This window comes from Macrotis lagotis, chromosome X (genome assembly GCF_037893015.1).
Source record: "Macrotis lagotis isolate mMagLag1 chromosome X, bilby.v1.9.chrom.fasta, whole genome shotgun sequence".
Taxonomy (NCBI): Eukaryota; Metazoa; Chordata; class Mammalia; order Peramelemorphia; family Peramelidae; genus Macrotis; species Macrotis lagotis.
Genome location: NC_133666.1, coordinates 612,216,149 through 612,234,745, shown reverse-complemented (window position 1 = coordinate 612,234,745; position 18,597 = coordinate 612,216,149). Strand labels below are relative to the sequence as shown.

At 34.4% G+C, this 18,597-nt stretch overlaps 1 protein-coding gene across 7 annotated transcripts in view; it reads left to right on the top strand.

Annotated features, from left to right (window-relative positions):
- The window catches only part of PTK2 (protein tyrosine kinase 2), a 420,621-nt gene that overhangs the window by 141,292 nt on the left and 260,732 nt on the right, over positions 1-18,597 (top strand). For all 7 annotated transcript variants that reach the window (XM_074202744.1, XM_074202735.1, XM_074202741.1 and 4 more), the window contains one exon: positions 9,319-9,545. In XM_074202744.1, the coding sequence (XP_074058845.1) occupies positions 9,319-9,545 (227 nt within the window). The remainder of the gene's footprint in view (positions 1-9,318; positions 9,546-18,597) is intronic.

Sequence of the window (18,597 nt, the reverse complement as noted above, 5' to 3'; positions counted from 1 at the left end):
GGGAAAATAGAAAATGGCCTGAGAAATGACATAGAAGGAGCTGTAATGGGATCTTTGTGGAGCAGCAAAGCAACAGCCTTGGGTGAGAGAAAAGCAGCTGGTGGCCCAGTGGATTGAGCACTGGACTGGAAATCAGGAAAGCCTGAGTGCAAATTTAAATTCTAACACGTGTTGCCTGTGTCACCCTAGGTAAATCACTTTACTTTTATCTGCCTCAGTTTACTTCTTTGTAAAATGGGGGTACCTACCTTGAAGGATATTTAGAGACTCAAATGACATACTTGTAAAAAGTGCCTGGAGCTTAAGTAGTTCTATATAACCACTTAATCTGTTCCATTCTATCCTAGTTCATTCAGTCATTCCCCAATTGATGGAGAAGTCCTTTATTTTTGCTACCACAAAAAGAGTGTTATAAATATTTTTACATTTAGGCCCTTTCGCTCTTAATTTCATCTCCTTGGAGTATTAAAACTAGTAGTAGCAGTGGTGGTGGTGGCTGCGGTGTCATTGGCTCCATCATTGTCAAAGATACGCAAAGTCCAGTAAGTTTTTTTTTTTTGCGGGGGGGGGGGGTGGGGAATGTTGAAAATCTTTGGACCATTCATAAGCTACCTTCTCTGCTAATGCCTTTCAGAGGTGTGTTTTGATTTTTTTTTAAACCATATTGCTATTGGGGGCAGCTAGGTGGTGCAGTGGATAAAGCACTGGCCCTGGAGTCAGGAGTACCTGGGTTCAAATCTGGTCTTAGACGCTTAATAATTATGTAGTTGTGTGGCCTTGGGCAAGCCACTTAACCCCATTTGTCTTGCAAAAATCTAACCCCCCCCAAAAAAAACCATATTGCTATTGTATAATTGTTCTCCTGATAGCTAATTGTGTTGATCAGAGCTCCTAATAAGCCTTTCAAAGGTGTTTTTTTTTTTAAATCATATTCCTATTATATAAATTATTCTCCTGGTTCTCACTTCTCATTGAACTTGTTTGTACTAGACTTATCAGGTTTCTTTGAAACATCCCCTGGATCATTTTGAAAACACAATGGTATTCTATCATATCCATATGCTATAAGTTATTTAGCCATTCTTCAGCTGATGGATACTCTTTCAGTTTCCAATTCTTTACCACCCTGAAATGAGTTGCTTTGCATATTTTTGTTTATTTGTATTCTTTCCCTTTTTCTTTTGTCCCTTTGGAGGAGAAAACCTCATATTGGCATAACTAGATTAAAGAGTATGTACAATAAAATTTATTTTTGGAATAGTTTCAAATTGCTTTCCTGAATGGCTAGACTAGTTCTGTTTCACCAGCAGTTCATTTATATAAAACTGTTTCCCCTTAGAACCATTAACATTTTTCAATTTTTTGTGACCTTTGCCAATATAATGTATTTGTGATTTTGAGCATTTTTAAATTGTTAATAACTTGTATATTTTCCTCCAAAAACTGTCTATTCATATTCTTTGACTATCATGGTTAATAGTTTCTATTATGAATTAATTCCCTATTTGTCTTAAAAATGAGATTTTTATCAGAGGAACATGCTGCAAAATTTCCTCCCATCTTCTTCTAATTTTAGCTGAGTTTGCTTCTGCATAAACTTTTAAATTTTATGCCATCAAAATTATTGATTTTGTAGTTTTTCCACAGTTTTTGCCAATTTATGAGTTCTTGCCCCATTTGTTTTGGATTTTAGGGTTTATCAGATACTTGATGGAAATTAGCTTTTTGGAAAGCTTTAAATGCTAGACCAAGGATTTTTCTTTTATTTTACATTACAGGCAATCAGGAGTCAATGAAGATTTTTGAATGGCATGATCATAGCTGTGTTTTGGTAATATCAATTATAGCAGTATGGAAAGTGGAAAGAAGGGAATCAAGGAGCCTAACTAGGAAATCATTTCATTAAATTGGACCTGATTTAATAAGGGTTTTAGTTAGATAAATGTCTTATCAGTGTCTAGAACCAACAAGACTTGATAACTGATTGAATTTTAGGAGTGAGGGTGAAGGAAAAATCAGGGATTACTACTAGGTAACAAATTTGGGTGAACAAAAAGGGATTTTGGCACACAGAAGCACAAAAGTTTTACTGAGGGATGGATTTGAGGGTGGGAATTATGAGTCTATTTTTGGAGATAACTCTAAAGATCTTCAGGGGCAGATTTATTTCCATTTGCTTTGCTTTTCACCAAGAATAGTGCTCTTCATGATAGGCTCTCCTGAACTTGATGGCAAAACAATCTTTTCCATATTTCAGTGGTCTGTAGATAATGGGCAAGGAGTTTGAAGAGCTCTTTAAATGACTCCTGATTTATCTTGAAGTTAGTGTTCATCTTTCTTTTAAAAAACCACCTGTGCTCTTCTGATTATACTAGCTGAAGTTCATGGGACACAAATGGTCTCTGAATAATTAAAGTAGAGTGTCACCCAAAGAGATATGGAGAAGTATTTCAGTAGGCTTCTACACATTTCAGAGAAGGGATTATATAATTATTATGCAAAGCTTATCAGAGAATTTCACAATAGAAGAAGATTGCCTGTTCACATAAATAGCATGGGATATTTGACATACTCCATTGGTATTATGATGTTAAGAGAAACTAAGAAAAACATCAGGCTTATCAGTTCGATTCCTTTTTGTGAATTTATGGAGCATGTAAATGAGAGTCATACAAGATAGCCAGATAGAGGTAAGTTGCAACTTCACCTCTTTAGGAAATACATTAATGAAATTTGAGGTGTATTGGAGTACTATAGACACACGTGTACTGAAGTGCTTTCTATTCATATTGAATAATAAGGTTGAAAAGTGATGTATAATCTCAACTTTTTTTCCACAGAAGAAACATAAACTAAACTACAAACAAACTTACAGTATCTTTATAATAATTGTGTGGCCACAATGTCTTTTATTGAAATCTCTAGAAACCAGGTGCAGCTAGGTGGCTCAATGGACAGAGCACAGGCTCTGGAGTCAGGAGGACCTGAAGTCAAATTTAAGTAGCTGTGTGATCTTATGCAAGTCACTTATCCCCAGTTGTGTCACAAAAAAAAATTAAAAAATAGAAAGCATTCAGAAAAGTACAATAGGGAATATTTTCTTCCTATCATACTTTAGTGTTTGAATTAATTTGGAAGGAGCATATTATCTGATACAGCTGATTATATAAAGATGTAACTGAACCTTTCTAATAGTTAAATAAAAATTGTCAAAATATTTCCTTATTCAATTCTTTTTATGAACTATTGTATATGCTTTAAAAACTCCATTATCTTAGAATTTTCTTAAATGTTTACCTTTGTTTTCTTTATCTCTATTCCCTCAAAATAAAAACAAAATTTCCCATATAGTTATTCTATGATTTGATTCTTAATAAAAATATTTTTGTTTATTTTCACTGGTCCCTGACATCCCTAGGTGCTAATGTTGCTGTTGGAATTTTTGGGGTTACCAGATAAGCATGGGAATTTGGGGGCCACTGAAAATCAAAAGAATTTGCATGCTCTCTGGGATGGTAAAATTGCTCAGGATTTTATTATAGCAAATTATCACAAATATAGAGGTTAAAACTCAGAAAAGCAGTAACTAGTTTAAGAATAGATTAGGTGAAGTTTGGGGGGAGAGAGACAGAGGAGAGAGAGAGACAGCAAAACAGCCCTGGCCATATGCCATTGGGGTCCATGGTGAACCATTAGGGCCTAGCATGGGAGCATATATAACCCAGGAAGGAAAGAGAGATGTAGACATCCTGCAGGATCAGAAGATAGAATCAACAAGAAGAGGAAGAACCCAGAAGGCCAGGGCTTCCTTTTAGGTTGGTCAAAGGGTGACCCTTGGGGAGTGGTCTTGCAGCTGGAACCAGGTATCTTCCAATAGCAAGCTACGTACCAGTCCTTCCTGTCACACAGTGCTCAATCCCCAAATTCAACATGTCTTTTCCTGTCATGCCAGCATCTATGGCCAAGGTCAAGAAGTACAAACAGGGTCAAGGGGAGACAAGTTGCAATCAACAGTGAAGGGCAGTTTACATCTCAGGAGCAAACAATCTTCCACAATTAACAAGATTTTTAACAGCCTTAAAGCTACATTCATAATTCTCCACATCACTAAGGGCTTGAATTAGGGAGTTGTGGCCATATGAATAGTTAAAAGAGACCATTATGGAGGGGTAAATTAAACGATTTGACAATTGATTGGATATATGGAGTGAGAGTTCCAAGGTAATGCCAAGGTTGTGAACTTGAGTGACTGAAACCATGATCTTTTAACAAAAATGTTGGGGTGGAGGGAGAAGACTTAAAAGAAAGTTACTTTAATTTTTGTAAAGTTTAGTTTGAGGTGCCTATAGAATATACAGTTTGAAACATCTAACAGGCATTTGTTCTGTATGTGAGATGAGAGCTCAGGAAAGAACTGAATGTATGAATTTGAGAATGATTTGATGCTTGGGAACTAATGAAATCATCAAGTGAGTGAGTATATAGAGAAAATAGAAGATGGTCCAGGACAGACAGCTATGGCTGCAGTTAGGAGATAGGTAAACCATCTTAGGAGACCAGGTAAACCATTTTAGGAGAACAGGCCAGATTAGAGAGAAGAGTTTCACAAAAATCAAAATATCCACAGAACTCCTATGGAGTAGGTTGCTGCTGAAATGAGTTTTTGAGAGAGTTTAAGTTTGGAAATGCCATTTCTTGGTGTGGCAGTCATGAAAATTGTACTTGACTAAGCTTAGCTACCCCACTGACAACCTGCATCTCAGAAGATTTAAAAAAATAAAATGCCAAGCAAGGTAGAATATGGCCCCCGTGTTTGATGGTTACCAGAAACTGTTGCCGGAAAAGAGGTGATCCTGCCTTCCGGGGTAGACATTGGAGTCATTAAGCCATAGTTAGGCAGAAAAATCCTCAATATTCCTGGGGGGGGGGGGGCGGGAAGAGTTCCTGTGTGTTCTTATTCTTCCTCATTTTCCATCAGTATTTGTATTCTTTTAGCCCTTACTTCATTTACATATTTTAACAAATACTAATTAAAAGCTGTTGGATTTCTGGTTGCCTATTGAAACTTTAAGTGAAGTCTTTCATTATAAGGCTTTGTTAAAACCTACACTGATATAAGGTTTTCAAGCTTGTATTTTAATGCAGGTGGGAGTAAGCTATCATCTATGGTTCTCTGAATTTGAATGGGTTATTTTGGGCTGTGCTTTTTAAAAATTTTGATAAACAGGTGTGGATAGTAATGAGCTATATTGTAGTTTGTAAGGATGTTCTCTACAGCTGAAGGCTTTTAAATTGATTACCACCTGCTGTCCCTGGAAATGGTTAGATAGTACCCCACAAATTACATGTTTCGTCATTATGACATGATAGAAGAATTAGTTTTTGTTTCTGTGCTTGAAATGTGGTAGATAAAATTGTTAGCTTCCCTTGACATCTTTATTTTTCTTGTAAATGTTTATTTGGACATATACATATATGTGTGTGTGTGTGTGTGTGTGTGTAAATATATGTATGTTTTATGTTGAAATTACTATGACAGTATTTATTTACATTAGATTTGATTTAATGTTACGATCATTTTGATTTAATGTCATGATCTTGTCTATTATTTATATATGCTGATGCCCAAATTGCTTGAAGATTACATACCCTTAAGAAATGTGACTTGCTTTTTCATTGTTCACTCAGTCAAAACTATAGCTTTATGGTATTATCTTAACTAGTTTTTAAAATTATTCTACTCAGGGATGGTTATTCTTTGCATAGTTTATTGGAGAAGAGATTCACAAAGATAAATTTAAGCCATATTCTTTTAAAATATTGGAACATAGATAGAATAACATAAAAGTAGCAAAATAAGAACAGCAACTCAATGTTATTTTATTCTGCCCATGTCCAGTGATAAAAGAGAAATACTCATCTGATTATGTAATCAAAGGTGTGTGTTGCTATTTTTCTCTAAGTGATTTAGAGTTAAATAATCACTGAGTAGGTGGAAACTTATTTCATTCAACAAATATTTGCAAAATGTCTACTCTATGCTTTGTTCTGTGGATAGGTACTGTGGGAGATTCAAAGATTAATAGGCAGATAAAAATAAAGATTAACATAGAGATGAAATATAGAAAAAGTCTTTACATTGTAATATATATGAGCATACATTCATGATAGCATAAGAACCATGTGCAGTAAAATGAAGTGTAGGCAAATCTGACCAGTTTAGGGCTTTCAGGACATGGTGGCAAGGTGTGGAAGGTCAGAGGATACTTAAATGAAGTAAGTTGCATTTAAGCCCTGGCTTCAAGAATTTTAATAGCCAGAAAATGAGGGGCCTGAAAATCATCCCCGGTATAAACAATCCAATGAAGTAAAAATGAGCTCTTAATTTTACACCAGAAGATCTGGATTCCTATCCTGTTTCATTAACTTGAGTCTTGAGCAAAACACCTTGCCTTTGGGTTCAATTTCCATATTTAAAAGAGGTACTTGGAATATTGTAATTTCTAAGGGCTTAACCCCCACCCCTACCCCGACATTTTCTGATTGAATAATATTGTGAGCTAAAACATAATGTTTGGAGAAGGTACAAGTAAGCATTCAGTTTAGTGTGAGTTTAGGTTTGGTGAGAAGTTATATAATTGAGAACAGCCTGAATAGGTATATTGTAGCCAGACTATGGAAATCAAACAGTGGGGCTTTGGAATTTATTGGTCTGCAGTGAGGAGGCATTGAAAGCTTTTAAAGCCTTGGAGTTGCTGTCACATTACTGTAATAGAAAGAATGAATTGTTTGTTTTTTTAAAGAATTAGTTTAGTGAAAATTGTCTTCTTATAGCTTGAGCAGATACAGAAAGACCAAAAGTTACTATATGTAGAAGAAAGATTTTGTTGTTGTATAGTGGTGTTCAGCTATATCCTACTCTTGATGTTCCCTGTTGGAGTTTTTTTGGGCAAAAGATACTAGAGTGGTTTGTCATTTCCTTCATCTGCTCATTTTATAGATGAACAAACTGAGGCAGAGGGCTAAATGACTTGCTCAGGCTCACCCAGCTAATAACTGTCTGAGACTGGAGTAGAAAAAAGATATGATTTTTTTTTTTATTTTGTGAGAATATTATAATTGGAAACAACTTTATTGGTAATTGAATATTAGAGTTGGGAGATTCCTTAGAGGTTATATAGACTTTCCTTCTTTTAAATCTGACTAGTATCTATATTTGCCAGTTGTAGATTTGAATAATAAGACCCTAAAAATATGGCATCCAATTTACTTTTGAATATTTATATTTACTGTGGGCTTCAGATCCACATTGCCATAGTTGAGCTTATCATTAAGCTTATGAACATATGGCATGTAATGGAAAAGAATGTTCTGTAGTCTATCTAAACTTAACAATATAGTCCAGTTATTGCTACCCCTTGATTTCTACTTTGATACTGAATTGTTCAATAAATAATCTGGGGTTCTTGATGTCTGAGTCAGCTGTGATTAATCTTTGTCTGGTCTTTTCCAAAGGGAAAAGAATATAGACACAATTATAGACTGTGTTATCCAGGGATTAGGACACTGATGGCAGAGATGACACATCAAGATCATTTCCTTAGGTTAAGAAGAGTTATTATTTCGGGGAGGCTAGGTGGCGCAGTGGATAGAGCACCGGCCCTGGAGTCAGGAGTACCTGAGTTCAAATCCGACCTCAGACACTTAATAATTACCTAGCTGTGTGTCCTTGGGCAAGCCACTTTTCTGATCATGTTTAACTAAGGGAATGAGTAATAAAATGAGTAATAAAGAACCACAAGTATCGAGGGTTATCATATCATATTTTAAGATTTAGGGAGACAATGATATGTTTGGGAAGGGGTCAGTTGATGGAAAAACAATTGGGAAAGACCATAGGAATGATAATGGGGAAAATCTGCTAGAGAAGTTTAAAAGGGATAGGAACAAAAGTGCATATGTATAGAGGAGCTGGCTTGGAGAAAGTACCCACTTCTTTATATGAGACTGATAAAGGAAGGGATAGTATGGGAAAAACATCTGAGCTTAATGATTTGAGGAGAAAAGGAGAATGGGTTAGCTTTCAGAGTGAAGGCTTCAGCTAAGAGAGTGGATTTCTGAAAAGCATGAGGAAAGAAGAAAAGGTTTACAGTAGATGTTACTGGAGCATGGGATAGCAGATCATTTATTGGGGAGTTTAAAAAAAGTTTACCTTGCTAGAATAAGGCCCATTTGAAATCATATAACATAAATTTTTAGTGTTCCTAATCATAGTACTTAATGGGAGCAAAGGAGACTGAGGGAGTAATTCAGTTTGGGCTTTGGGTAAGATTGTGATTAGGCCTAGTCAAAAACATGAATGGGAGAGATGAACAGCAAATAGACAAATTTGGTTACAACTTAGAAGATATAATGAAGAATAATATTCCGCTAAGCCTGAAAGGTAGACTGCATAAAAATTTTAAAGGGTTCTGAACTAATACAATTCTATTCCTTCTTTTCACCTTTCTTAAATCTTATTTTTAGATGTTCTGTTCATTTTGAATAAATTATATTCAAAGCCATATTTTACTTATGGGTTCCATCACAGTAATTCTTTGTGAATCTTAGTCCATTTCCTTCCTCTTTGCATAAGGATCTTCACCTTATCTTCTTATCTTTTTTTTTTACCTGTACTTTGTATAATTGTGTTATACACATTTCTTGCCATGGATTTTAATCTCTTAACTCCTTTCTTTTTGGGTAAACTTATTATTGCCAGTCTGATTACTGAAACAGGATTGCTCTTTAAAGTATCCAAGGTTAGAGTTATGTAAGTTTTCTTTTACCTCCATTGCCACTTTGAATCTAAAATCCTTTTGATTGTATATGTATGATTTTCGGCAAATTATTGTTAGCATTCATATTAAGGACATTCCACCCATGGTCAAGAGCCAGTCATTCCTATTTCCTTTAAAAATCTATTTCCTTTTAAAAGATCATTTATCCATTTAGATGAAAGATTTTGCTTATAGCAATTTCCTTTGGAAATTTTAATTTTTAAAAAAATTCTTTTTGTTTTTTTACAAATGAGGTTATTGCCCAAGGTCACACAGCTAGGTAATTTTAAGTGTCGGAACTCGGGTCCTCCTGACTCCTGGGCCAGTACTCTATTCACTGTGCCCCCTAACTTCCCCACTTTGGAAATTTTTCAAAAAGTTAATTTCTATTGCCTTGCCCAATACTATTGATAACTTCTGACTTTTTTATTATAGTAAAAAAAAAAACAGAAAATGAAAACATTAATTTATTGTATTTTTTTTATTTTCCTTTCTGCAGAATATGACAGATACCTAGCATCTAGCAAAACCATGGCAGCTGCTTATCTTGACCCAAACTTGAATCATGCCCCAAGTTCAAGTACAAAGACACACCTCAGTACTGGAATGGAGCGTTCACCTGGGGCAATGGAGCGAGTATTAAAAGTCTTTCATTATTTTGAAAATAGTAGTGAGCCAACCACATGGGCCAGTATTATCAGGCATGGAGATGCCACTGATGTAAGGGTAAGTGAAATTTTCCAACCAATCAACTGAATGTAATGCCACCAAAATCAAAACAAAATCATTTTAAAGTGACAAATATTGCAAAGCAAATGTTAAAATTATGTGCTACATTTATTGTAACTCATATAGGGCAAAGATTTATTGTATAGCATTTAAAAAGTACAAATAGCATTTTCCCAATTACATGTAAAGATAATATCAACATTTATTTTTTAATAAGATTGAGTTCCAAATATTTCTCCCTCCTTTTCCTCTCCTCCACCCAAGATGGCAAACAATCTGATATAGATTACAGATAAAATCATGTTAGATATATATCCATATTAATCATGTGGTGAAAGGAAAAAACAATAAAGACAAGGGGGGAGAAAAAAACACCCAAGAAAGTGAAAATGATATATTTCAGTCTGCATTCAGTCTCCTTTGGTTCTTTCTCTGAATATATATATATATATATAGCATTTTCCATCAAGAGTCTTTTGGAATTGACTTGGATCACTATATTGCTTCTTAGTTTATCATAATTGATGAACTTACTATGTTGTTGTTACTGTGTAAAATGTTTTCCTAGTTCTCACTTCACTCACTTCAGTTCATGTAAATCTTTCCATGTTTTTCTGAAATCTGCCTATTCATCATTTCTTATAGCACAAAAATACTCCATTGCGTTCATATAATACAGCTTGTTCAACCATTCCTCAATTTATGATCATTGCCTCAATTTCCAGTGCTTTGACACCACAAAACGAGGTTACTGTAAATATTTTTGTACTTGTGGATCCTTTTCCCTTTTTTATTATATCTTTGGGATAGCATAGACCTAGAAGTGGTATTGTTGGATCAAAGGGTATGCACAGTATGCCTTTGGACATAGTTCTGTTATTGCTCTTCAAATGGTTGGATCAGTTTCATAACTCCATCAAGAATTCATTAGTGTTCCCAATTTTTCCAAATCTTATCCAACATTTATCATTTTCCTTTTTGGTCATATTAGGCAGTCTTTTAGGTGTGAGGTAGTACTTCAGTATTGTTTTAATTGCATTTCTTTAATTAATAGTGATTTAGAGGCTTTTATGATTATAGATAGCTTTAATATTTTCATCTAAAAACTGCCTGTTCATATCTTTTCATCATTTATGAATTAAAGAAAAACTTGTATTCTTATAAATTTGACTCCATTCTCTATATATTTGAGAAATGAGATCTTTATTAGAAACAATAATTGTAAAATTTTTCCTTCTACTTTCTAGCATTTTTTTTTTTAGTTTTTGCAAGGCAATGGGGTTAAGTGGCTTGCCCAAGGCCACACAGCTAAGTAATCATTAAGTGTCTGAGGCCGGATTTGAACTCAGGTACTCCTGACTCCAGAGCCGGTGCTCTATCTACTGCGCCACCTAGCTGCCCCACTTTCTAGCATTTTTAAAAGAAAAATAAGACATTAAATTATGTATTACCCTAACAAAGTTATTGATAAACTTTTCCTCTTTTATTCTATAAAAAAGGAAAAGGGGATAGGGACAAGTTTTATCATTGCATTTATGTAGGGAAATTACAGATGAGGAAATTTCCGCTTCCAGTGCAGGTTGATGCTTAACCTGCCACTTTGTAGCTCAAGCAAACACACAGGAGTCCTGAAGCACAGTCCTTAGCCAGATTAAAATGAGAAATAAATTACCATAAATTATATAAAATGTTAATAAATGGTTTGTTTAAAAAGTCATGTCAAACTCCATAAGTTTGGCTTTAATAAAGAATTAGGGTTAAAACATGGTGTTAACTTCTAGAGTTTGCCTTGATGAGGGACAAGTTAGCCTCCAGAGTTTGCCTTCAAAAAAGAACAAACAGAATTAGATCAGCATACATGGTTTATTAAATTTTTCTTATCTTGCTGATTATACATGTATATGTGGGACCCTAGCTAGAAAACCAGACCCCAAAATGGAGTTTTGGAGAGGGATTCTTATCTAATTCCATTATCCAGAATATGAAGCTGAAAAAACTGTCCTTGGGATGTAGAAGAGCTTGGAGGAACTTGTAATCAGAATGTCCATTGAAAGTGTTACCTTATCAATTATATTAAAGATTTCTACCTTGCATGAGAATCTTCCTCCTCCAGGATGTTGGTGCCATCCAGTGACTGTTGATACTGTGGAGAGAGTCAAATTTGTTATTTAAGAGAGAAAAGCAGAAAAAAAATTATATTTGTTTTCGGCAACATCAACAATCACTCTGTGAGATCCCCTTTCCATTAGAGTTTGACACCACTAGCTTAGACCATTGAGTACCTTGAACCCAGGTCTTCATAACTTCAAGGTCAGGTATTTATCTCAGGCAGCCTCACTTAGTATATAGAAAGAAAAGAAAGACTTTAAATTAGTGTACTTATGTATTTATACAATTAATTTTGAAGATGAAGGAAAGACCATGAAATTTGTTCAGACACTGTACTAACACCATAGACTAACAGAAACTTATCAGGGGGAGAATGGTATCCGATCATCCTGTTCTTCATTTAGATCTCATAAACCTGCTTTTTTGATCATAACTGTTGCTCCTAGACTGTCAGGTTCTTTATATCCTCTACTCCTTTTCAGTCTCTACTCTTTAGGTCAGGAGCAGGGAACATGGGTCTCATAAGACCTGTGAAATCATTTGATCTGGCACTGACAAAGCAACCACAGGTAGGAATTGAAATTGAATGCATCTAGGAGATTTTTATAGATGATAATTAAATGGTTGACCAAATATAATAGATGAGTTTTTAAGTTGATAATTTTGTATGAGCTGTGAATAATATTACAAGTATACAAATGACCCTTGGCAGAAAAAAGGTTCCCCACCCCTGCTTTCAATAAAGCATAGAATATCTTGTTGAAATAAACAGACTATATGGTCTATTGTGGGTAAAAGCTTTGTGCTGTGAGATAATGATTAATTTGATGTTTGTATTTTTCACAACTATCATTTATGTGTGAAATATTTCTTGGCCATCTAGGAAAACATATATACATATATACATACATATACATATATAAGTTTCATTGATACTGCTTCAAAATAGTAAGCTTAGTGATTTTGAAATTAACAAATATTTTAATGGTATATACAGTAGAATATTTTGATTATTGAAAAAACAAAGCCTTATCTGTTTAAAAAGTTAAACATAAAGGTAATAATTGATATCTCCATTATACTGTTTATTTTCATTAGTATTTTTACCCAATTTGTGGGTAAAACAATTCATTTCATAATTCTGTAATCATGATTTTCATGTGATAAGACTAAAATTATAACAGGAAAGCCAAAATGGTTTTAATTTCCTTTGTTTTTAATTACATCAGGAAAATTTTCATATCTCTGACCTTATCTTAAAGGTGATTACTAGTGACTGGGCTCACAACCTCTCTTTAATCCCTGAATTCTTACTCTCATATCCAAACTGTTGTCATTTCCTTTTATTTTTACCCTAGTAACAGTTCTAATATATACCCCACTTCTTTCCTCTGATGCTGTAACCACCCTGGTGAAGGTCCTAATCACCTCATACCTGAACTACTGCAAGAATTGACAGGTTGATCTCCTTGCCTAGACTCTCACCACTACAGGTCAGCCTAAGGTCCCACTGGGTCAGTAGTTTCCAATGGCTTCCTATTACCTCTAGTATTGAATACAAAGACCTCATTTTGACTTTTAAAGCTTTTCATAATCTGATGTCTTCCTACCTTTCCAATCTTCTTAAACCTTAGTCTCTACAAAATGTTATGTAATCCATTGACTCTGATCTGGCTATTCCTCAAACAAGGCATACTGATGCTAGACTGAACATTTTTATGGTCTGTTCTCTATGCCTGAAATACTCTCCATCTTCACTCAACTCCTAGCTTTGTTTAAGTCCCAGGTCCAATCCTCCCTGAATCCCCCTTAATGCTTGTTTCTCTCCTCAGTTGATTATCTATAATTTATCTTATATTTGACTTGTTTTTATAGAGTGCTTTACTTGTTGTCTCCCCCATTAGACTGTGAGCACCTTGAGGGCAGGGTCTGTCTTTCATCTTTCTTTGTATCCTCAGTACTTAGCACAAGGTCTGATACATAGCAGACAATAAATACTGCTATACGTCTCCTTTAATATTATATATTTAACTCTTCCCTATTGAAACTCTAGGTTATGAATGGTATATTTATATAAAAAACTGTTGCATAAAATCTAAAAACCAACCTTATTGGGTCTATACTTTTATATTTAACTTTAAAAGAGAGGAAGGTCTTTTTTACTTTTTGCTTTGGAAAAAATGTCAAAACAAAATAAATCGTTTTGCTTTTTGAATGTCTCTCTTAACAAATGACTATGTCAATAAACATGGAAAAAAAGCTTGATTGTTCCTCACTACAAATTGAATAGGATGAGTCCTGAAAATAAGAATCCTGAGATTTTTTTTTTTGGAAAATACATCAAAGCGCCCCAGATGAAGCATTTCTCTCAGTTCTTTATTGAATGATAATTATAGTTGTAGAAAGGGGGGAAACCTCTACTTACTGGTGATGTTTATTCATCTGAAAAGGGAAAGGGGGAATTAAACATTTTTATAGTGCTTACCATATGCCATGTACTGTGCTATGGCATTTTAAAACATTCAAGAGACAGTTCCTGGGCAATTTAATAATTCTTTTAATAAGGCTAGCATGTTTATTAATGAAAGAGGCATCATGTTGCTATCTTTCTCTTAGACTGAAGTTACCCCATGATGGTAGACTCATAAAAGTTTAGGTATTTCCCAGAGTGGCAATCAACTCTGATTGTTTAATGCTTAGAGAAGGAAATGAATATTAAAGTGAGAAGGTGGCCTATATTACAATGAGAGTCTTTCGGTGCATGAATTGGATCATACATATCCCTCAGTAGTAAATCTCATTCTGGGATTAGTACAAGAATTTCTCACAGCATACATTGGGTAAAGCAGAAAGGAAGAAGTCAGAACCCCTAGGCTTCAAATCACAACTATGACAAGCACTATGTTACCCCTTGGCAAATCTCTTTAAATCTCAGTCTCCTTGCCTGTAAAAGGAGAAAAAGAATTCTCATTTCTAGATGAGGAATTTTAAAATGGGGGGAAAAACCCTTGGTCCTAACATAAGAATTAGTTTTTAAATTCAGAGAAAAGTAACTTTTTCTCGTAGTATTAATCCCTTTTTAACAAATTTTTGCTCTTTTCATAATAACCATAACCTTGTGAGTTAATGCTGTTATTATCCCCATGTTATTGTTGAGAAAACTGAAATAGAGGTTAAATGACTTGCCAGGATCACACCCATAGTGTCTGAGGCTGGATGTGAGGAGTCTTCTCAGAGAGAAATCTTTCTGATTTGGTGGCAGAAATTTACATGGTTAATCGGAGCATTTGCTGGCTTCTTAGGTGGTTATCTTGTAATGTGGTGGATGCCCTGTCAAGTGTCATCATAACTCATTTATTCTTTTTACTATCTTCTGTTTCCCATGTGAATGAATAATACTTCCAGGGGAACCTAGAAGGTATATCTAATCCTCAACAAAAACTTAGAATTCATTTTGAAGACTGTTATTCTGCTATAAAATTGGTACAGAAGTAGTGAATAGTTGGTGGAATAGTTCATAGAATTTTACTTGTTGTAGATTCTTTCTTAGGGCAAAGAAATTCATTTCATAGGTCTTGTAGGACAGAGGTGTTGCAAAGAATGCCTGGGTGAAATTCCCCCATTTTCTAATAGAATATTTGAATATTATAATAATGGAATATGTATATTAAGAATTGATAAGAATACAAAGTCATAGTTTTATCTATCTAATGAAGTACTTTCAATTGAATTCTGTACTAGTCAGATTACTTTTGGAAATATTGGGATAAAATTATACTTATGTCTTGAACCCAGAGAGCAAAACTAAGAGCAAAGGCTACAAGCTGAAGAAAATAAGAAAAAGGAAATTATTAGAAAGTGCCTACTATGTGCCAAGCAGTCCACTCAGTACTTCAAATATTATCCTATCTGATACTTACGATGACCCTGGGAAGTCGATGATATTATTATAATCCTTATTTTACAGTTGACAAAGCTTGGGCAGACAAAGGTCAAGTGACTTGCTCAGGGTCACTTAGCTAGTAAGTGTCTTGAGGTGGCATTTGAACTCAGTGCTTCCTGACTCTAGGCCTATTACTATTGAATCACCTGTGTTTTCTAATGATTAGAACTAATTAAAATGGAATGAATTACTATAAGGAGGTTGTAGGTTTTCTTTCACTTCACTTATCAATAAAATAGAAAGGTTTTTAGTCAGATATAGTCTAGACTGGATGTTTGGTACGGTCTTTCTTTCATTTTTTTTTTTTTTTGCTGTTTAGGTTTTTGCAAGACAATGTTATTAAGTGATTTGTCTTTTTTTCTTTCTGTCTGTCTTTCTTTCATTCTTTCATTTTTTTTTTGCTGTTTGGATTTTAGTGTTAAATGACTTGCCCAAGGTCACACAGCTAGGCAATTATTAAGTGTCTGAGATCAGTTTTGAATTCAGGTCCTGCAGACTCTAGAGCTGGTGCTTTATCCACTGTGCCACTTAGCTGCCCCAGTAAGGTCTTTTTCAATCCAGATCTGTGATAGTGGGTTTTGTTTTTTTTTTTTTTAGGATTTTGCAAGGCAATGGGGTTAAGTGGCTTGCCCAAGGCCACACAGCGAAGTCAATATTAAGTGTCTGAGGCCAGATTTGAATTCAGGTACTCCTGACTCCAGGGCTGGTGCTCTATCCACTATGCCACCTAGCCGCCCTGATAGTTTTGTTTTTCGAAGAAGAGGAAGTAATGAAGGGAACTGCTACTTTAGGCTGAATTTTGTGAAACAAAGAGGAACTAGTTAGTTAAAAGTAAGGAAATCTCATAAGAAAGTGACCATGTCATCTTGATCCTAGTAGCGAAGATTTGATTCTTTTTTTTTTATTAATAGTTTTTACCTTACATCTAAATAGTTATCACCAGTATTCTCCTTCCCCTCCTTGAGAGCAATCTTGTATAGCACATTGTATTTTCTAAGAGGGAAAAATTAAGCACAAAGATACATTGAAAAAGTCTAAAAACAAGTACAATGAGTAATATCTGTTGTAATATTGTAACATCGCTGGGGATGTCTTCTTTTGTCTCTTCATGTCCTGCTTGATCATTATAATTTTGTTACATTTACTTTTGATTTGGGGGAATTCTTTCCATTTATATTATAGTTACAGTGTATATTGTTCCCTTAGTTTTATTTTATTCAATATCATAGATTTATATATGTGTGTGTGTGTGTGTGTGTTTCTGTGTATTTTCATGCTTCTCTGAGTTGATCATTTACCTAATTTCTTAGTGCATAGTAATATTCGATTACATTTATGTGCCACAATTTGTTTCACCATTACTAATTGATGAAAATCTACCTTGTTTCCAAATTATTTTTATCAGAAAACGCCCCCAAAATACTATAAATATTTTGATATAAATAGGGACTTTCTTCTTATTTATAGCTCAAGAAAGAGAATTTTGAACCTTATCAAACATATGTATATCCTTGAATAGTGAAAAGCTTGTTTTATCTATTTTTATTTTCTATTTTAGAGATTTTTCTTTTGTCCTTTTATCACTTTGAAAATTGGATGTATTCTCTTACAACTAATTATCTCTCATAAGAAAGAATAAATAAACTTTTAAAAAATAATTCTGCAAAATTAATGCATGATCTTAGTATCACAGTATAAGTCATGTAACCCTTCTATAGTTACATATTTCTGAAAAGGAGAAAGTTGTCTTTTTTCCTTGTTGTGGGACTAATCTTGATTATAAATTATACAGCATCCAATTTTACATTTATTTGTGTATTATGTGAGTGAGTATATTTTTTTAAAGTTTTTTTTTATTACATCCAAGGCACATTTAAAAGTTATAGAACTGGTTCCCTTCTATAAATCCAAACATTTATTTATACTGTTGTATATTTAGGTTATTTTCAAGGTATATTAGACTTTTGGTAATTATTCTGAATGGTATCTCTATTATTTCCTCTTGAAGTTCAGTACATGCCTCACAATTTTTTTCTCCTATTCAAATCCGACCCTTATGCTAGGGGATTTATTATTCTCCTTCAGATTTTCAAATGGCTCAGTTCCTCAATTTATTCATTTAGCCATGACCTACTATAACACTTTAATCACCCCAAAGATGATCATACTTGTGATCTGCCATCACTGACTAATACATATCTCCATGTTTAAGAAGTCTGAAATACCTTTATCTGACCATAAACCTATTGTCTTTCCATCTCTTCCTTTGCCTTCCTTTACCTACTTTTTGCTAATCCCTTGACTTTTCAGTTTTTGCCTAGGCTATCTCATTTTCAATCTCTCCTCTGTCCCTCATTTTGATCCTTTGGTGAACCATTTCAATTCTAGTCTCTTTTCTTGAGTCTTGCTTATCATATTGCCAACTGAATCCCACCGTGCCTCAGCCTTGAATGACTTCCACCACCTTCAGCCTTTACACCTACATATGTACCGCTGAATAAAGTTGGAGAAAATTGCATAATTGTTCTCACTGGATCCACTACAAATTTATGTTTCATAACCTCTACTGGGTCCTCATTGCTGATAGGCAATCTTTCTAAACCTTCCTTATCAATTTATCACATTATTCAGAGCAACTTTTATGCATCTTTTTTTTTCTCCCCCATACTCTCTCTCTAAACTGTAAGCCTTGCCTCATATTTTAGAGGGGAAAAATTGAGGTATTTTTGCCTTGTTTTTATCTTAATTTTCTTCATCTCATATGATTCAGAAGCCTTCTACAACTATCTCCTCCTTCATCCCTATCTCACTTAAAGAAGAGGCCTTACTCCTTATCAAGGCCTGTCCTCTACTTGCACAATCATTCAATCTCATTTTCTCCAACAGATTGCCCCTTCTGTCATTTGCACTTTTTCACTTAACTTTAATCTCTTTTTTGTCTACTGACTCCTTCACTGCTATATACAAATATACTCTTGTCTCCAGAAGCCTCAAAAA